Raw genomic sequence first — 21848 nt, 5'->3', positions numbered from 1 at the left:
AGCTGTAGCTCACTGAAACCCTAACAGATCTGGGAGCAACACAATTAAGGAAAAAACCTTCTGATGAAGCAGGTCTGGCAGGGAGCATTCCTGGGTGGGTCAGTCCTGCCCAGTGTGCCAGAGCATAAATGCTGCCAGTTGGCTCATGGCTGAGTGGCATTTAGATGGTGCACGGGGGGAGTGGCAGGGCAGAAAATAGCTCCCCTAAATCTGTCTTGCAGCAAAGCTGTTGTCCTTTCCTGGTAGAGGTTGATTTCAAAGTTAGTGTTGTGGTTGTTTTTTACCACTTCATACCCTTTTCTCTGTATCTTTCCCCACTGCAGCTCTGAAATTCTCCTCACTATATATATATTTACCGAAAAACCCCAGGATCAAACAGGCAGGTTATTGCTTTCTGTGCTCTATTACTCATTTCAAGCCATGGCTGGTGACAGCAGGCAATGAATCCTGGCTGGCAGCTCTACAGTTCAGTAAACAATGTACAGATACAAGTGTTGAGTTATTGAAGGATACAGACCCAAACGCTGGTTTTGGGCTGTGAGAGCTACTTCACCATCAGCCAGCAAGGGTGTATTTGCAGCTCAGGGAGAGCTCTCTACAAAATCTGGGCAGGAGAGGTGCAAGGTCCATGAAAAGGCACAGGGCTGTAGCCAAAAGTGCAGGTGGTATCAGGCAGGGTCAGTTCACAAGTGTCCTCTGCCTCCTCTCCCTCCCCCAGCCCTCTGCTGAGCTGAGCATGAACTTGGCACCACCATGGGTCAGGCTGCCTTCTCTGTAGCATTAGAAAAACTGCCAGGATCTGTCAGCAGGCTTTGTCTTGGATAAATTCAGAACCAGAAAATAAATGTAGCACGGAGAATGTCAATTTTAAGAGATCTGGGTTGAGAGCATTAGTCTTTGTGCCATCTACAATTCAGCGCTTTTTTTTAAAACTTTATTTTGGTAGCTAAGCAAGAATTCTCAGATGAGAGAGTACTGCCAAGCCCTGAATAAATCCCAGCATTAGAGATGCTGTGGGTATAACAGCTCTCCCCATGAACTGAATCTGCAGACAGTATCTTCAGAGAAATTAACCCTCGAGTGCCACAGGACAGGCTCTGTAGCATCAGTTTCAGTGCTCTGGGAAATCTCACCTCGTGGTTAGAACAGGTCTCTCCTATTCATGGAGCAATACTGATGAAGGATGGAGTAAAGCACAGGCTTGGAATAACTTAGAATGGCTGATATAGTAACTTTTCTGCATTGTTGGTGAAGTGGTCAAATTTCCAGGTGGAATCCTGAAGACAAATTCAACCAAAGGGTGTGTAACTACCAAACTAGCCAAGCAGCTTGTGATTACCTGACATCTGATTGTTTATTTTCCATCCACAGCCCATTCCTTAGCAGCTCTGAAAGCACCTGCTTAGAATTTGGATATAAGGAAAAGTTATACGGGTGCAATTTAACCTTTCTTATTTTTCTGCCTCATCCCTTTCAGTATTGGTGAGATGTTTTATTTTAAGCTGCTCTATTCACTGGCTGAATCTTCCTCTCAGCCTGTGAAGAACCATTCACAGTAATGGTTTTGTATTCTTGGAGCTCAGGGCTTCTCAGCTGCAAGCTCCCTGGAAGTGGGGCAGCATCACATTCAGATGTTTTCGTGGATAACCTGAGATACACTGAGCTGAAGTGTCATTCCTGAGAGCCAAGACAAACCTGTGGCAGAGCCAAGTGGAAGTTTCCAATCCCCTTCTTGCATAGCCTACAGAATGAGCCTACAGAATGAGTGCTACAGAAGGAACCACATCCTGATCTGAGTCACACAGGATTGATCAATGGGAAGGGAACCTGCAAGAGATACCCACAGCTAAAACTGCAGCACTCTTGGAACATAACACAACACAGGCCAGATTCAAGTGTTGTGAAATCCAGGAAAGTCTTCAGAAATATAAGCAAAAGAGCTTTTCTAGTATAGGTCACTAAAATTTGGCCAGAGCTGGCACACACCAGGACATGCTCCCATCTAAGGACTGGCTGGTGCTTACAGAAATGGGCTGATGAGTCCTTATTTGATGTCTTAGTACATTATGGAACCAAAATCCCCCCATGGCAGTTGGCTCCCTCACTGCCACAATGCAAGAAGACTTCAAAGTGAATTCCACACACATCTTCAGGTAAGGCTTCTTCCAGATGGCCTTAGGTTTTGTAAGACCTTTTGCAATCCTCATTTTGTTATTCTGAAGAAGGCTCAAGGCCAAAAGGAGTGTTACTGGGATGCTGGAGAATCTCATCTGGGTTAGAGAATGAACCAGAGGTTAACCAGATGTTTTGCTTTGTTTTGCCAAAGGCCTCAGAAGTGAAGAGGATCACACTGCCAGAGACTTTCAATTATCAAGTTAAATTTCCTAAAATTCTGAAATAATTTTCCCAAAGCACCATGATTGTATAGTTCCCTGTACACTTTAAATGCTAAAATGATATTTTATTCTCTAAAATAATAGTTCAAGATATGCAAGTTTTTTACTAAAATAGGAAAAAAGCCTTAAAACCTATGAGTCAAATCCTAGTCCTACTGAAGTTAATGGCATTTAGCTACTGCCTTCAGAGGATGCAAGCATGTATTCTGTGTGCAGCAGCACAGAAGCAATTAAGGCTCAAGAAATGAAGAAACAAATCCCCAAAGTATATAAGAATCAGATTCTAAACTTACTTGGCTGTAAGTTAGAGGCATCCTGAAAGAAATGAGAGGCTGCAGTGCTGAGCTGGCACACAAGGAGAGGGGGGCAAAGCTGATGGCATCTGATCCCTCAGCAGGGACCAGCTGATGTCTCAAAGAGGAAAGGAGAGGCAGAATCAGCAAAGGGCCATGGGGTGTGTGGTACAGAAGTGAAAGACATCAGCTAATGACAGCAGTTTATGTTATTAATGCTCTGCCAGGCTCCACAGACAACCAAAAGAGAAATGCTCTGAACTAACATGTTGTGAGTAACTAAGAGATGGAGAAGAGAAAAACATTGGCCTCCAGCCCTAATGTGGGCAGGAATACACTGGGACAAAAAGTGAGGACCTTCAAAGAGTCAGAGGGGCAAGAGCCTGGAACAGCCTGCTCAGCAGCAGCAGTGTTTGCTGGCAACCAAACTCGGTTAAGAACTGATCTTGACCACTTGTGAAGAAGCCAGAGGATGCTGTTTACAGGAACAAATGCCTAGATAATGCAGGGAGTGACTTTCTGCCCCTGCTGCTAACAGGAGTATTCTTAATAATAAAATAAATGGCCTCTTTTAACATTCAAAATGAAAATGCAATAGAAGCCCTATTAAATTAAATCCAATCCACCAGACACTGCAGAACCAAACCTGTTTCTCTGCAACACTTGGACTTATTGAAGAGGGAAGAACCTGAATATGTGAATCAACAAAGGAATAATTTTCCTATTGTTCACTAATTATTTTCCTTCTGGGGCTTGCTGCTGCAATATGCACTCATTTGGAGGCACTGATAGAGAACAGTCTGTTTTTTTAAAAAAGCCTCTACATATTTTGTTATTTTAAAAATTACTATTACTTTTAGGACTTCTGAGAATCCCTTAAAAGTTCTGCTCACAGTCTGTAACAAATAGAGCTACTCCCAGAAAAATCAGCAGGGAGAAAATCCACCAGCTGGAATCAGAAATTCCAGCTCTAGAACAACATGACACAGTTATGAATGAACAAATAAACAAACAATGAACACTGGAACTACAAATGCAGTATATGGGCTGCTTCTGCATCTTTATTTTGTCAAGTGGAGCTCTGGAACTGAGGAGCTTGGGCCATGAAGGAACAGGAAGCTGTAGGAAGCTGAAAAATGCAGGTTCAGGCCATTCATTGACTGTTTATATTTTTTACTTCTCTTTGTAAATCTTCCTGTCCTTTGCCTTTACTCGTGCAAGTAAGAGCTCTCTTTGCACACCCCACTCCTTAATAAGGCTCTTCTCCAGCTTAGTGCTGAAACAGGCACTAATCTGAGCTGGACTGATCTGAGCTGGACTGTGCTCCTTTGACTCCTGTTATCTATCTAAAAAGGTACTGAAGGAATCCAAATATGTTTTAATCCAACTGGAGTTATATAAACAAAGTATGTTTTTTCCCTTTAATTTCAAAGGGTGTTCAGTAACTTGGAACAGTCATTTGTAACTCAATTGGATGACAAAGTCCACACCTGCAGGAAGATTCACGTGCAGGTGAGGAATCATCAGTAATTAGCTTCTGAAACTTCATCCAAATAACACATCTGAAAAACAATAGGAAAGCTAAGCACATTAATGAAATGCTGTTGCTATGGAAAAATTGCTCCTGTAAAGGTGGAAATAAACATGCTTTCTTTTTCTCATAGTGCAAAAATGTCATAAAGCCTCTCCTTGAAGATGAAGCTGGTTTTAACCATAGGTACTATTAAAGTCTGCTTTTAAGAAGGTAGTTTTTTTCACCCATTTCAAAACCTTCTATGTTTTATTTTTAGAAGCAACATCCCAAACACTAGTGGGTAGGATGCTCTTTAGTTCATAAAAAATAATTGATGCTGGGATGTATGGTGGTTATCTAGTTCAAGCCCCTACTCAAAGTGTTTCCCATTCAACCAGGTTTTCCAGGGCCTTGTTGAGCTGGGTTTAAAATATCTCCAAGGCCAGAGATGTCCCCACTTCCCTGGCTCCTGCTCCAACATTTGACTGCCCTCATGGTGAAGACATTTTTCCTTGTACATAATTGGGATTTCTTGGGCTGTAGCTTGTGTCACTTCCCTCTCATTCCATCCTGGGCACCTCCAGGAGTCTGGCTCTGCTGTCACCACATGCTCCCACTGGAGACTTGTAGACAGCACAAGATTCCCTCTTCTAGGCCTAAAAAAGGCTTCTTAAAGATTCCTTCTCTTCCAAGGCTAAACAAGCCCAGTTTTATCAGCCTCTCCTCGCACATCTTGTCCTCCAGTACCCTAATTGTTTTGACAGCCCTCCTCTGGCCTTGGTCCAGTGTGTCAATGTTTTCACTTTGCTGGGGAGCAAATTGGACCCAGTGTTTCAGATGTGGTCCCAAAAACGCTGAATGGAAGAGAATAATCATTTCTCTTTGGTGGCTGGCTATAATCTTTCAATACAGCTCAGTATGGGGTGGCCTTCTCCACCACAAGGTCACAGTGCTGACCTATGTTCAGCTTGTCTGTGAGGATCCCCAGGTCCTTTTCTGCAAAGCTGCTTTCCATTCATTCAGTGCCCAGCCTTTAATGCTGAATGGGGTTACTCCACCACAGATGCAGAACTCCCCAAGTGCCTTTGTTGAAACTTCACAAGGTCCCTGCCAGTCCCTTTCTTCTGCATGTCAAGGTCCCTGTGAATAGCAGCCTTCCAGCATATGCTCAATTTCCACCCTGAAAACTGGCTGAGAGTGCTCTCCATCCCATCATCCACACCACTGACGAAAAAAGATCCACTGATATTATAAACAACACTGATTTGTTATTCTTTCCCTTGAAGAATACAGATTCTTCTGATGCTTCTTGAGGTCAGAGTCCCTGATGATATGAACTAATGTTCTACCACAGAAGTCAGTCAAGGAACAAAGTTTGAAGCAAGTTTGACATCTGTCCAGTAGCCCCAGATAGCAGACATAGCTGGGAACATGGAAGGACCTGTTCTCTCAGCCTTAGCTCTAATAACCATCTGGTCCTTGTCCTTCCAGCCTCGAGCATCTTGCATGCAGACATACGCCCACAGCCTGCAGAGCTGGTTATGGAGAGCAAGGAAGCTGTTGAAAACATTACAGGAGGTTGCCAGCCCTTCTTCACTAATACAAAATGCAATTACAAGTTGCAGCTTGAACCTGCTTTCTGACATAGTGACAGAGTTATCCTGGATTTATATGAGCAGCTGGGAAAGCAGAATTTGACCCTTGATTTGGGGATTAATTTGTACAGGTAAAGACTGAATACAGATGACAACTGCACAGAATCCTGAAATACCAAGAGTGGAACAAAATATGAAAGTAAGATGAAATGAGCTGAGTTCAGTCAGGGCTATTTCCCCTTTAGTTTCTCAAATTCACTGAAGTGAAACCTTTGTCCAAAAAGGACAAAATATTTTATTCCTGATTATCAGGACCACTCATTCAGAATGCCTATCACTTAGGTCCAACATTTTCAGCGCCCCATGAAAAACAAATTGAATGGTCCACTCCTCCCATGGAGTGTATCTCTCACCTGAGAGGCAGAACTGTGACAGGGAAGCCAGAAGGATCCAACCCTCATGGGAAGGAAAAGCCCTTTAAGTTTCTCGAAAGAGTGACCTATCTTTCTTCTGTCATGCTGTCTGTCTGTCAACAGCTAACAGTTGGCAGTGACAGGCTGAGGAGCACGGTCTGGGCAGTGGGCAGAGCTGACATTGTGTCAAAGGGAGCACTCTGTTCCTTCTGCTGCCGTGTCCACACTCACAGGGACTGCTGTTCCAGCCTCACGCCTCCTCGTGTGAAGGCCAACAGCGAGGCTTTGTTCAAGAAGCAGCTGCTGAGATGTCCTGTCTCGTGGAATGACCAACTGACAATTCTCCCCCTGCTCTTTAGTAAGCAGTGAATTATTAGGAGGACTGGGGTGGGCTGCCTGGCCCATTTTGTTTGGAGTAAAAAGCCAGGCCCTCAGATCCCAGTGTGCCCCAAAAGGGATTCCCTCATAAAGTGGGCTTGAAACAAAGCCGGGGGAGATGGCTCTCCAGCACCTTCTTCTCTTCACCTGAGGGAGTGAGGCAAGAACTGGCTCATGCCAGAAGGTGGATGAGGCATGACTGGATTAAGATGTGTCCCAGCCCTGTTCCCCTCAGAGCTCACACCAAATCTCTGCTGGATGATGAGTAGCCAGGGCCTGAGCCAAAGATCCTGTTCAACTGGATGACACGTTGTTTATTCCATAACCTTTTGTTGCAGGGTGGATACAAAGCAGTGAGGAAATGGTTGAGCCGTTGGGAGGAGCAGAGTAACTGAGGAAACCACAACCATTCTTTTGCAAACTTTGCTGCAGCCCAACATGATCATCTAGGGATGTCCACGTAGAGGGGCAGTGATCAAGGGACATCTGCATTGTCTCTTCCTCTACCAACAGTGCCTGCATCCAGCTCTGGGTTACAGCATGGAGCTAACCTGTCTGTCTTACCTCACTGACTGTACCACAACTAAATCTGATTTCAAAATTAATAATTGGTCAGGGTCAGATGAACAAATAGATTGCTTTGAGCAGCCTGGGTGTGGCTGGCAAGTTTTCATAGCTCACAGTAGATGACACTACGTGTCTTTCTTCTATGCATCTGTGTTAAGGGGTATCCAGTCCTCACAATTTCCAAACTCCCTTGCCTAGAAGACTGGTGCAAGGCTATGCTTTCCCCACTTTTACATCAGCAGGGAAGTCTGTGAAACAAATAAAGTCTCATCCCCCTGAGTGAGGTAGAAAGAAAACACCTCGGAGTATTCCCTGTGCCTTTCCTAATCCAAACATTTAAAGCTGCTTTAATACTACACTGCTGCATATGTCATCTGTGTGCTCCATGAGACACATCAGCTCTGTGGAGCTTTACTGTTTATTTATTTTTAGTTTGCTGTGGTCTAGCTGCTTCCTGGCCCCACAGTGTTGTTTCATCTGCCTTCACACGACAAAAAAAAAAAAAAAAAACAAAGGCTGCATTTGACTTTCTAAGTCCCGGCTTCCTCTAGAGCAAGAGACACTGCAGGGATGTGCTTTCATGATTCACCCAGAGTTCTTTTTTTCTGTTTTGCAGTTGCTCCTCTCAAATGGAAACAACTCTGACTGCCCTGAAAGATGCCATGTGGTGCATGCAGAGATTTGGGACTGTGTGATCCAAGTGTGAATGAAGGGTGAGGGCTAAAGCAGCAGGGATCACTTCAGCAGGGCAAGACTGGGCTGCAGAAGTCTGTAATGATCTCCTCAAAAATAACAAGAATAATGTGGAAACCTCCGTTTAATAAAGCCCATCTCAAAGTGCTTACAACTGCCTGCTGTGCCACAGGATAGTCCCCTTGAGCTACACTGTGTTATGACAGAATTATGGGCACATCCCAGCACCATTATGTTGCAGGAGGTGTATCCAGAGCACTTTTTCCTGCATGAGCTGTGGTCCCTCTGGGAGGTGCCATCTCACAATCACCAAAAGAACCCAGGCTCATGCAGCAGCCTGGGAGAAAGCAAGGGGAAATAGACTGTCCTGTTGAAAGATTGTGTTCAAGAGCTTGTTCAGTGCATGGGAAAAGTTGCATCTAACCTGTAGCAATAATTTTATAATTTCTATACTTTCAAAGAGGCTAAAACAGCATGACCTAGTTTCCTCAGCAAGCTGTGACTGCTACTCTGAGATCCAGAGTTACAAGATCAGTGATTCCAGAAGAGCTGAAGCTCAGAAACAGCTGGTTTCACTTTGCCTGGAGCTCTTTGGTGGCTGCAGGGTGGTATCCCAGCTCATCTCTTTCCATAAGAATCCCCTCAGCCAAAACAGAGTTAGAGAAGGAGGCACAACTAAGTTTACTCACTAGCTATTTGTTTATAGGATGACTTCTCTCCAGGTTCTCAGAGTTGTGTCACTGCCTAAGGAATTCCATGGTGTAGTGCAGTACCTGAACTCTCACCCTGCAGTTGCAGGCTGTGGTTTCAGCTCCTGTGTGTCTCACAGAGGGGTAGCATTCCTCACCACTGCCTGGAAGGCAGATAAGCCTGTCTGCTACCTTCATTCAACATCTGGAGAAGGAAAGGCAGGGAAAGGTTTGGGATTGTACCCAGTAGGGAGTCAAAACAGGGATAAAACAGCACTGGCAGTGCTGTACCAGCCAGGGCAAAGAGCCATCTCCTCTGGGGTCCCCTGTGAGAGGAACCTATAGCCCTCAGCTGGAAAAGAGTGAAAATGCCCACAACCCATTGTAAGCCTCCTGTCAAAGGAAAGGAAACAGGGAGTGCCATTCTTCCCCACAGCTCTGCAGAAAAGTGCTTCAAACCTTCCCTGCTCTGGTGCCATGGGCTCACCCAGAGAGAGCAGAGAGAGCAGAGAGAGCAGACTGCTGTGGGTTGATGGGCCCACACCAGCACCAAGGAGCAGTGCTGCTGCTCCATGGGCAAACCAGCTCCCAATAACATCTGCCAAGGCTTTCCTGACTCCATCCCTGGAGACTGCCCTGAAGCCTGCCCAATGACAATGTCAGGGAATGCTGCTGTCCAGGACATTCCTGCATGCTAATGTACATGAGCTGTTACTTCACACTTGCAGTGCCACCTTAACTCTTTTTCTTATTAATTCTGACATCCTTCTTGGTCATTTTCCCCTCCTAGTTTGACCATGTTTAGTTCTCTTTAATCTTTCTGTGTAGACCAATCCTTCCCAGTGCTGTGAATAAATAAAAGCCTTCTGTTCTCACCAACAAAATGGTCTTTTAACAGTTGCAAGAACAACACAGCAATCACTTAGGAAAAAAAAACAAAACAAAAGCAGCTAATATTTGGTGCATTTAAAAATATCTGCTCCAGCTATTTTCTACATTTTAGAAATAAATCCTTCATTAAACAGAGAAAGCAGTGAAAAAATTAATGGAGAGAAGAAGCACCAGTGGGTGTCTGAGAGGGACCTGCTAACCCATCAGAAGTGCTCACCACACACAAAGCAGCAGCAGCAGGGCTGCCAGAGCAAGCTGAACTTCAGTTAGAAACATCTAAGGAATGTGAATAAGCTGTTAGAGCTGCAGCTTCCCCCTGCTTTGATCTGACATTAAACATAACTTGAGAGTGGGAAACTCAACAGCTTCAAAAAGGGTGAAAGGGTCAAAGGGCTTCATGTACCAGGACAGGTAGAGGGTTTATTCCTCCTGGAGAAAGTAGGATGAAAGTATATCTTGTGGCTAGGAACTGCCACTGGGTTAGGGCTGATTATTTCATCCTCCTCATCCTTATGTAAAACTGACACAAAACCCGTAAGTAGCCTGAGCAAGTACAAGTGAAAAAGAGGGCTAATTTCAACTATGATAAAAAAGTGCAAGAAAAAAGTATCACATTTTTGTGGTCCCTGTATCTTCCAAATGGGTTTCTGACTGCTATTAGTTGACATCTACTTTTGAAGGTGAAACTGTGGTTTTTCTGAGCTCTGGCCGTGTAATGCAACCATAGAGCATTGGATCTCAGCAAATGAGATGTTACAGGAGGAGAGATGAGGATGGCTGGAACATCATGTGCTTTACCAACTCCAAATGCTTGGTATGAGAAAACAAAGCCACATTCTCCAGCCTTTATTCTTGTTTTCCTTGGCTCTCAGCTTTACAGATCCCTAAAATTACTGTGTTAAAACTAAAGGAGCTGCAATCTGCAGCTGACTGAAGAACTGCAATATCACTCCACTTTGATGAATCCCCCACAGTTATTCTTTCTGAGAGCTTTCCTAAATTGATTGCCAATAACCTAAAATGTTTGTATCTTTCTTCTGTCATCAGAATCTTGACATTATAAAATAATAGTAACACAGAAATTAAGTTGAAAAGGTGAGATTTTATTTCAAAATACCTAAACTTGCAGAAATAGCAAGGTCATCCCAGCAGCCTTAATTCTGCCATCATGAAGCTGCATGCCAAGCAAACCCAGCAATGATGGGAAGCAGTTACCTGCCTGTGAAAAACACCTTATAAGAGACCACAGGAAAAAAAAAAATTGCTGTGTTACACAGAAATCCCATTTTCCTCTTTCACAGGGCTGATATAAACCAAAGCCATTTAATAATATTAGATGTAAGGTAAGGTTAAGAGGTCTTCTGGAATTCAATTTCCACCATCACCATGGAAAATTTCTAATACATATCTATGAGGTCCAGCAGTCTTGTGATTACAATGAAATATCCCAAAGAGTAAATGTTCAAATCTTCACATACAGAGGAAAGTGAGCCAGAGGTACCTCACCCTAAGGGGCAATACTAAGATACCAATTGGGGTGCACAGTGTTTGTTGCTCTGTGAAGCACCTTTTTGGTGAAACCTTGCACAGGAGCAAACACTGATGCAGAGCAGCCTTTGGCAAGATTTAGAGCCCATGTGTGAGCTCCTACAGAGTCAGCAATAAAAATGGAAATTATTTTTCCTTCTTTTGACTGAAGGATAGACAAAACATCAATCAGTCAAGTCACACACACTCCAACCCTGGTAACTTCCCCAGTCATTTGGGAAATCTCGCTTGCCACGCTGTGGAACTGCATTAATGATCTCATGGATAATGCACCTGAATTGGGAATTTTATCCATGAGAATACCAGAACCTGAACAAATATCCAGGTCAGGAAGTCCACATTGAGCTCACATGACTAAGAGCCATGGTATGAGGTAGGGAACAGACAGCTATTACAGAGCTAACACAATTGAATAATTGATATTATCCAAAGATATCCAAAGGAAAGAACACAAAAGGGAGCACACTGCTGAAATTATTTGGAATAGATAAAATATTGGAGGAAAACTTTAAATCTCCCAGACTGATTAGAGCAGTTTTAGCAATGGAGGCATTTATGTCCTTCAGCTTTCACTGGCATTTAGCTCAGGATGTAATTTGTATTTCATCAAAGTTTATCCTTCGTGGTTGCCTCTTTAAGTAAATACAGAGCCTAAAAGATGTTAATTGTCTTTCTAATTTACAGTGAATCAAGGCTCAGTTACATCAGCTCTTTGTGTAACACAACTGTGATTCCACTGTTCTGCTTTCAGGTTCCTTTTCACCCTCTCCTCTTTACTGATCAGGAAAACAGAATTTGCAAATAAAACTGTAGGTCTGACAGGGAGAACAAAGTTGTTCACTGACCTGAGAAATCAGAGTTGTACTAATTGCACTGCTTAATCCAGAAATACTTGTGTATTTTTAAAAAAAGCCCAAAACACCAAGAAATATTTATGTTTCTCTAGTGAAAAAGATGTTCAAGGAAAAAGAGAGCAAATACTCACACAGCACAAAACATGCCTGACAGGAGCATGCACCTCAAAGACCCTTCTCCATCAACAGAGGAAGCATTCTCTGTATCAAATCCATGCAGTAAATAAATGTTTTATCATTTCTTCTCGATTTGTTGCTTCAATTAATGCTATTTTAACTCTGCTTCTTAAAACCTTTATCAAGCTTTATGGGAATGAGGAGCTAAGGCATGGTGTTAAGCATGCACAGAGAGCAACTGCAATCCCTCACAGGCTCATGGACACTGAACAAGTTGCTTGAGTGTCCTGGAGCTCAGTGACTTTTTGTATGGACTGGCTGTGGTCTGCTAACAGCAGCTGCAGGGAGAGCAGCATGTGGCCTGTTCCAGCCCCCTTCCCATGAACTTTATGCCATACAGACAAACAGAGACACTTCCTACTGGGATTACTGCAGACTCCCACTAGCCTGCCTCCAGCTCAGGAGGAAGTGCATCAAAATGAATGAATCAACACTCAGAAACACTCTGCCTCCACAGGGAGAAAGAGACCAAGGTGCTGAGTTAGGATCCTTCTGCACAGGTCAACTCTCTTTGCCAAGCCAGTCTCAAAAATGGCATGTGATCAATTGTTAAAAAAAAAAAAAGTCACATGGGTTTTATTTATTTTCCTTGCAAGCTGTCTTGAGGACTAGATATTCTCTTTTTCAGAGAAAATATAGGAGCAATTTCTGCATATCAAGTGCAGTGCTGTGACCAAAAGTGAGACACAAGAGCAAGGGAAAGCCTTGGTACCAAGATTAAGTAAGGTTTTGCCTTTCCTCTCACAGGTAAATGGTGCAAAGACTCATGTACATTCAGGATCTTCAAACTCAAGTTAAACAGTCTTGTCTTTGAGGAGACCTTGGGGGCAGATTCAATTGTTGGCTTCAGCCAAGTAAATTGCAGTATGCTTCCCAATGCCAGTGGATAATCTGCCCAAAGGATGTCAGATTTACACCAAGATTCATCCCATTTCAACCTGTCAGCTCAGAATCTGGCCTTGCATTTTGTCTGCTGCCATCATCAATCCCATTGATTCATTTTGCTGATACTGATACTGATGGAGTGGCTGTCACAGGGAGCAGTAGTCTGCAATGATAAAATCAAAGCAAAGATCTCCAAGCACAAGGAAGTTATGAATCTGCAAGGGTTTATGTGTGACAGGAGGCTACCAGAGAACCAGGATGGGTGGTTCAAATATGTTTCTGGGATGTCCCAATGCATGCACTGCAGGAGACCTGGTGACACCCAGCACGTCTCCATCACAGCATGGGGCACAGAGCAGAGCCCTTCAAGCAAGAAGAGGCAGGGACAGTTCAGTGTGCCCGGCCAGCACTGCCCCACCCTGCTGGCTGAGGGCCAAAGGGGTGCTGCTGTGTTGTCACAGCCTTGCACCCTCCTCAGAGGGTTTCTCTCAGAGCTGAGGCATGCCCAGCCAGCTCCAGTCTCTCTGCTGGAGCGTGGAGATGTGCTCAAAGGTGTCTGTGATGCCTCCTTGCCTCTCCATGTCTCAAGGGTGCAGCTGTCTCATTGTATCAGTATATGAAAGCTGTGCTGACATTTCAGCCTCCCGTCTGGGATCACTTAGGACACTGACTGTGAATTCAGCAGAAATGGCTCCTAGTCCCACTTCCACAGTGGGCAATACCACTTTACCCCCAAGAGACAGGTGAAGAAGAAATGATCCTTTAGAGTGAGGTCAAAAGGCTAAGGAAAACTCAAAGCAAACAGGGATAGCTTTTACAGATTCAATATGCAGATCTCGGCAAAGCAACAGGTAATCCTTTTTTCATTTATATCTAGTTATAAATATTGTATTGGCTCTTCTCTCGCTGCTGAGTGGCTGTGATGGCATTTACTTCAGCAAAGGCCTGAGCTGCTGTAAATCAAGCACAGTTTTAGGCTACTCACCATGGTCATGGGCAAAGACAAACAAGTTGAGTCCTGTCAGCTTCTGGGCCAAGTCATCGTAGCGGCCGCAGTGCTCCCCAGCGCCGTGGGCGATGAACACGAGGGCCCTGGATGGAGCATCAATGCACAAACCATTAACGTGGCAACCACCCTGCAAACACTGCAGAGCTGCAAGGGAAACCATTCAATTCAGCAACAGCATTTCAGACATCAGCAAACACCAGGCAGGTATAGAATTTGCAGGGCTTGAATACAGGGGAAGCCGTTGTCACCCTGGCCCGCCATGGACTGGCCTCCAAGAGGTTGTTGTAGGATGGGTTCCAGGGAGGGCAACTGCTCATGGGCCAGAGCCACCATGGGCTGCTGAGAGTTCAAGATACAGGTGGGCATCAGCATCAGCTCCTGAGCTGGATATCTCCATGGGGCCTTGAGGCTCTACATGGCTCCTCCAGTGTAAGTGATGCCATCTGTTTCTTTTGGGCCTGGTATCTCTCTGGGATTCAAGTACCAACACCGTCCTTAACTTTATAACTTCAAGCATTGTCTGATGCTCCAGAACACTCTCAGGTGGAATTTCAGCCAAAGAATAGGTCTCCAGCACTTTGCTTGGAGTTTGGAATTTTATCTTTTGATTCAATTATGGTAATTTTACCATTTCCAGTTTTCACTTCTGTGATTAAAGTGACTCTTACATAGCCACTGTGTAGACAGAGATAACAAAAAACTAGTCTAATAGACACTTATTTTTGCAAATACCTATCTTTGAATATTCCAGTTTTATGAATAATACCTTACTTTTACTGGAATGTCATCAAATGAAAGTGACTGAACTTGAACCTCCCCAGTGTTTCTGCCAGATAAAATTAGTATAGACTTGGGCTAGAACCATAGCAGATGTAGCAGATGTAGAAGTTCTGCTGGATTTGACAGGTGATTATTTAAAATTCAGTTTTAGCAACATAAACATAACTTGTTTGCTTAAAAGGACCATTTGTCCTTGCAACATCAGCAACTACAAAACCATTTGAAGGCTACAAGTTTGACATTTTCAGTACATAAAGAGTGAAATATTACAAGAACTGACAACATAAAACAATGAAAGCAGTTAACAGCCAGGGAATTCCTCAACTTTATCTTAATTGAGGTTTTGAATACCTTTTTAGACAGTGTATTCACAGCAATGAACTGCTTAGGTCTTAAATATATTTAAACTTAAAAAACATGTTGGATGATGTAGAAACTCCTGTCCTAGCTCTTTAATTAGCACCTGCTTTAAAGCATTTGCCCAGCTGAACAATTTAAAAGAGCATCCATCCAGACCAGAAGCACTGTACAGAGTCCACTGCAAACCCAAAAGCAACAAGGCAAAGATGCTCTGGTATCTGTCTAACACCAGTTAGCAAGGGTGACACTGGGTCATGTACCATATTTAACTTGCTGTGCCTTACAAATCCTCTTTAGTGTCACTGAAGGTTGCAAAATAATCCATGTGGAGCAGTCGTTCCTTCCTTTGTCATTGTCCCTGATCAATTGATTTGTCAAGTTATCAATGCACCTGGCAGACAGACTGATTTTTGGAGTGCAGGATCTATTATTATACCTCCAAATACTGAAGAAAGTGAGACATTGCTTACCCAGTGGAGAATATTAACTTTCTTCCTGTGGGCCCATTGCCCTGGTATGCGACAGACTCAGCCAGGCTAAGTTCCTCTGCCACACCTCCTACTCCCATACCTCCTACTACCTTCAAGCTTGACAGCTTCCTTGCTCAATGTCTTACTTAAGCTCTTTAGGGGACCTATATTTGTTTCTGCTGACTAGGCACAGAGATAAAGGTGCACCTTGGCTGACTGAATAAAGCCCTTCATTTCTCAGAGAAATATTATTTGAATTTATGCACTAAATGGCACTAAGTGAATGAAACATAATGGGAAGCTGGCAAAGAGGTCTCTTCCAGGAAATTCTTAGTTCTTCATCCCTGTGACAGTGAGGTCCTTGTTTTGCTTTTATTCACACTGATGCAGCATCCTTCTAGAGGCTAAGAGCCCTCACTTTATGTGAAACCAAGTGAGAAAGGATAAAAACCCAAATCTTCAGAGAGGCAAGGTGTTCCTGTGACCTTTCCTTCCACCTGGAACACAGTTTCCAGGTGTCAAGAACTGAGCCTTTGTACACCACAGGGAACAGACCTGGGTTATTATTTGTCTGCAAAATGCTGAATAAAACCCCTGAGCCTGTTTGTGCCTTAAGGGTTCTAATGACAGTAGCTGTTGAAAGGACTTAGATACTTTTGAAAGTTTTGTCCTACCAATAATCATAAACACAGCATAAAATTTCCAATTTGTGACACTGAAAAAAAATCAGCCTGTCCTGTTGTTGTTCAATAAAAAGTGAGAGTGGCTTTACTGACTAAAAACTAGGTCACATCTACACAGCTCTTTAGCTCCAGCTTTCAGGTCTAAGCACATGGGTCACATATTGAACACTACCTTCAAAAATTGAAATTAGTATGAGCATCATGTGGACAAGTATTGAAGGATTTGGCTCTTTCACTTAATCTCCAATTTTCCATTACAAAGTAAGTTTAGATTTGGCAAATAATACCTGAAGGCAGTGTAACAAATGTGATTTAACGTATTTTCACAAGCAAGCTGCCAGGAAAATACAACAAACTATTAGATTGACTGACAGCAATTCTTTCCTGTATGTAAACATTTTTGCAGATATCCCTGCTCTTAAATCACAGTCTTCTCCTTCCTTATCACAATGGCTGGAATAACAGATTATCAGAGATTGCTTTCAAAATTAATATGGGTCTTGCAGTGTCTGTGGTTTTGCAGGACTGCAGTTCCTCTCTGTGCAGTCTCAATGAGAATTTTGTTCCAAAAAGGTTTGTATCAAACTGGTAACGGGGAGAAATTTCTTCTCCTCCAGCTCTTGCAGTTGTGCTGCTGAAATCCTTGGAAGTTTGCACATAGCAGCTAGAAAACATTGTGCACAGCCTGCAGAGCTCTCTGCAAAGTGACCTGTGCCTGGATCCCTGCTGGTTCTAATGTCTCTGACCACAGGCACAGAAAGCTCGTGTACCTCTGGCTGCTTCAGCTGGTTTTGGCTGGTGGAACTGTGATTGCTGAACACCTCGGAACAGCAGGGCTTTGGCAGCTGCTCAGGGTGCAGCTCCTCCCAGAGCAGCAGGACTCCCCAGCCTCGCTGGGCTGGCTCGGAGCACAAAGCCAAGGTGTGAGCGGGGCGTGACCGAGTCCCACGCTCCTGCTCTCACCCAGCTCTGCAACAGCAATTACAGGCTATTACAGGAAACCACTTTATTGACTGCTGTTTGCAAAAGCAACAGATGGTTTTTGCAGATTCCTGCCCTTCCCATGGCCTTTATCACCTCCTCCTCCTGCCCCCTCCCTACTGCAGGTTTCTGCCTCCTGGTACTGCACAGCTTGGCAAACAGATGCACTTGCTTATTACAACAAGAAGGCAGAATAATATTTGTGTTTAGTATTCAAATCAACTACTGGCTGTGTTTAGTCCTCTTCCATGAGGAGGTGATATGCACTCATGACCTGTCTTTGCTCCCACGTCTCCCCTGACTGGTATCAGTCCCTCCTAAATTGCAGCTGCAGCCTGTCAAGCTTTGTAAAACATAGCAGTGCTACACCTGCAGTTAATACAAAGCACCTGCAAACACCCTGAGCTTTATTAGGGAGAGTGGAAAGTGTGGAGGCCAGGCTGCAACACAGTCAGTGTGCACAAATCCACGTGAACACCTTGTTCTCTTCTCTCCTGCCTCTTGGAGAGTTCACCATCTGATCCAAGCTTTAGCTGTGTCCAGGCCTTCCCTATTTCTCACTGTACCTTCACATCCACTAGTATTTCTCTTCTTGTGTAGGCAGCAGCTTTGCAGGGCAGGGTCATGCTTTAGGTTGCAGTTCTAGGTAGAAAGGCAGTGCCAGGTTTAAAGGTTCTCACTTTCTGTTTTGCTGTCTTTTTTGACAATTGTTCAGAGATACAACTCCACAGTCAACTGGAGAAGAACAATTCTAGGGAAATTAAATTGCAGGACTTACACACATGAGCAAGAGCCCTCCTAAACCAAGACTATTAGAAGAAAAATACACTGGAAGCACAGCCAGAAAGCTGCTGTGCTGTGACTCTTTGCAGGCCTGAAACACCACTCAGGGCTTGGGTCCTGCTGGGCATAAGACCCTTGTTCTTGCTTTGCTTTGAACAAAATTCATGTTGAAACTAAGCTAGACAAAGGTGGTTGCAAGCAGGATGGTGTGGCTTTAACATCTTGTGTCCTCTGGGGACAGAGCCACTTCTCTGGGACCCCATGCGTGCTCTTTTATTGCCAGAAAATAACCCAAAACATTAGGGCTGAACCAAAGAGCGGAAGACAAGCTTCCTATGACTGCATATATGAAAAATGCAATCTTTTCCACCCCATTCAAAAGCATCCCTCTTCAGAATAATATTTAAGTACTCGCCTTAACCTCAGGAAACTTTCTTCAACACATGAAAGTCAACAGGACTCTCCAAGTACAGGATGAAAGTTAAAAAAGGATTTATAAATGCTGTCCGGAACAAGGACTGATTTAATCACACACAGAAGTGATTTCCTGAATCAAGCCCTCACAACTTAAGCTAATACCATGTTATTCTATGTTAGGTAACTGTGCTTTTCATTTGGTCTTATGGATGTTGTTACCAGAACCAGATCAGCTTTAACAAAGAACATCTGACTTGCACAGTTTTGAATTCCAGACACTGAATTCCTAAAGTAATTTTCAAAAACAAACTGACAGGAAAGCTCTGAGCCAGCTAAGCTGCCAGAAAAATGACTGGCTTAAGTACTACATTTTGTTGTGTTGTTTGAGCTGATTTATCAGTTCCTTTGTAGCTGAACAATTACCTTTTATTTACCAAAAACTGGTGATGTTTTTGGACAAGCAAGTGGATAGTCACTCACAGATCTTTTAGTGTGTTAAAAATGTTATGTGTGTATTTTGCTTCCAAAGTATATTATAATGGAAAGTCACTGGAAGGTGTTCATTCTTGTGTTAGCTGGGTGAATGGGCCTCACTATGAGGATTAGCTGTCTATCATACAATAAGATTTGTTGAGGTGTAAGTGTCAATCTAATTTTCTACCCTTGGTATTTGCTTAAAGGTTACAAAAAAAAAAATCCAGCTAATAATTTACAAGAACACGTAATGAAGAATAAATTTTTTTGTGATCTAAACTATTGGTGATCTTTTCCTTTTCTAGAGGGTTCTTCAGGCCCTTGCTTTGGGTGTAAGACCTGAAGTTTGGAAGGGGATTGTCTCTGTCTCTGCTCTTCAAGTCAGTTTTTGCATTCTTTTTTCTGGAGGTGATTTGTGCCCCAAGACAACCCTGAAAACACTTGGGCCATGTGTAGGGGTTACAAAAAGCTACAGCAATCTCACTTATGTTATGAATGCTTGTGACCCACACGCTTAGCCGTAAGCTCAGCCTAGTGTCTCCAGTTAGACAGAAATATTTATGGAGTCAGGTGTGTCCCTTCATGCCATCCTTCTGCCCCTAGGAAACATCTGAGTTATGTCCCCCTGGAGGTGCAAGAGGGGGTGACTTTTCTCCCAATTCCAATCCATGTTTCAAGGAGGCATTGCGCCCAAGGGCATTTCTTGCTCTCTTGCTCAGGTTTTTGCATTCTTAGCCTCTGCCCTACTGCCCCACAGCTTTGCCATGCAGGCCCAGGCTCTGGGCAGCCACCTCTCTCCAGCAGCTCTATCACTGCTTTTCCCAGTTCAAGGAAAAAAGCAAATCAGAATGTCAGTAGCCTGGAGCTGAGTCTCTATCCACCTTCTCTCAAAATCACAGACCATACAGCATTGGCATGGATACCTCACAGAGCTCTGAATCTGGAGGAGTTTATCTCTGGGGTTTAACTTTGAAAAACCTTTATGCATGAAAGATCATGTCACAGGAACCTGCACTGGGCTCACAATACACGATTTCTGCTTGACTATACAGAGCTTGTGGGGCTTGAGGGTTCTGTACCTTTGTGTTTGATGTGGTTTGATCTAGACTAGTAGAATCAGCAGCTTTATTCCTGTCCAGATCTTACATTGGCAATTAAAAAGTAAGCCTCTTCATCAAGCTCTGCTTCTTGCTTTCTTTTCTCGTTTCCTCAGGCTTGGAAGACTCCATGCAAGCCTCTCCAAAGGGGCTGCTGTTAGTTTAAACACCTTCTTGCTGTCTTACACCACAGAGATTTAGGGCTCAGTCTTAAAACCTGTGCCTGCTCCTGTAAGCAGCCCTCTTGCAACATGTCTGCAAGCCTGGTCTCATCACACATCTCAAAATCACAACTCCTCACAAGAACAGAGTGAGGAGGACAATTCAGAACTGCCATGCTCTGAAACTGTCCAGAAGGAGTAGCAGGGCTAAGTTTTCCAACCCCGTCAGAAAGTGCAGACGTCATAAATCAGCAGAGCAGAGACAGATCTGGTTAGTACAAATATATTTCATAACAAAAGGTTCAACAGGATCCAGCTAGAGCCAGCACAAAACAATGTGCAGAAATAGTTTCAGCTGATTTATTGTAGTTTTTCAAAAAGCAAGCCCTCCCTGAGAATAACTCATGAGCGGTTTAATACTGGGACAAGAGAGGAAGGAAATTTCAGGTGGGGGTGGGAGAGAAAGAATTATTGGGTCCTCGCAACTGCCTAGCTCTGGGTAAATCTCTGCAAAGTTAACATTTAAGATCAGCTGTATTTAGTTTCCAGGAGGCTTTGCAGTAATATTTTAGGGGACATGAAGCTGAGATCAGAGGTGAAATGCCTGGTGTGTAGCTTAAAACTCAGGGGTTGGATCTTCCCACTGAGGAGGAGGGATTCTAGGGTTCCATGGACTGCTCTGGGGAGACACTCCTCCACTTTGATATCACAGATGGGATTTGCCTTGGCACAACTGCCTGCCAGACCTGCTGCTCTGAACCTGCAAGACAGACAAGATCCCTGGAGACTTGGGCAAGCCAGGGTTGGATCAGAGCTGTCCTGTGGCTGCTGCACTTCTACAGAGCACAGGAAGCCTTGAAAGAAGGATTATGACTTCTGCTTCCAGCAAGAAAAGGGGTAGGCATTGTCACACACACGGGACTGAGGAAGGGATGATGTGGGGGGACAGAACTGCCCCCCCTGGGCAGGACCTGACTGGGAGGAATGCTGGAACTGGACATCCCAGTCCTGTGCTTTGCTCTGCATCAGCCCTTGCTCAGTACAAGGGTTAGAAGGGAGATAAAATGGAGGTCACATCTCCCAAGGGGAGATACTGGGATAGATGCACAAAGCAGTCAGTGTCTGTCTAAAACAACTGTGCAAAACATTGCTTAAATAGAAGACATCAGCTGCAAAATTCAAGTCAACCTGAAATCACCCCCAATTTTTTAGATTAGCTTTAGGGTGTGGAGGGAGAATATGGAAAGAAACAAAAGAGTTTCTGGCACAGATCCCCTTGGAAATCAGGAAAAATAAAGTACTTCTGGTTATTTTGATTAAAAATTCATTTTGACTTGGAAGCACAGCCAGTGCAGGGCCACCACTCTCAGTGGAGCACCAACAGACAGGGAGTAAGAGCGAGAACGTTTTCACAGACTCTCTCTCCTCTTCACTTGCACTGAATGTTTAATGATTTCCAAAGGGACAAAAATGACTGTTTAGCCAGTCATGTAGCAGTTTCTTCTTGAAATCAAAATGCAGACACTGCCTAGTGAGCCAAAGCCTTGGAAACAGGAAGGCCTGTGTGGTGAGATGGACTGTCCTTTCCGAGCATGAGAAAGCTGCAGTTGAAGGGCAAGAAGCTTCTGCACTGTCACCATCTCTGAAACTCAGCATTACTCACTAGTTCAGTACTACACCTGCTCTCTGAACAAAAAAGGGTTTTTTTATATAAAAGTATGTCTCTGTTTCAAAGTAGCTG

General features: G+C 43.8%; 1 protein-coding gene across 2 annotated transcripts in view; it reads right to left on the bottom strand.

The window, feature by feature from the left end:
* Positions 1-21848, bottom strand: part of MGLL (monoglyceride lipase) — a 61751-nt gene that overhangs the window by 26975 nt on the left and 12928 nt on the right. For both annotated transcript variants that reach the window (XM_059856525.1, XM_059856524.1), the window contains exon 3: positions 13878-13984. In XM_059856525.1, coding sequence (XP_059712508.1) covers positions 13878-13984 — 107 coding nt within the window. The remainder of the gene's footprint in view (positions 1-13877; positions 13985-21848) is intronic.

The sequence above is a fragment of the Haemorhous mexicanus genome, chromosome 11 (genome assembly GCF_027477595.1).
Source record: "Haemorhous mexicanus isolate bHaeMex1 chromosome 11, bHaeMex1.pri, whole genome shotgun sequence".
Taxonomy (NCBI): domain Eukaryota; kingdom Metazoa; phylum Chordata; class Aves; order Passeriformes; family Fringillidae; genus Haemorhous; species Haemorhous mexicanus.
Note: the sequence above shows the minus strand (reverse complement) of the source record. Positions and strands in the feature narration are given on the sequence as shown.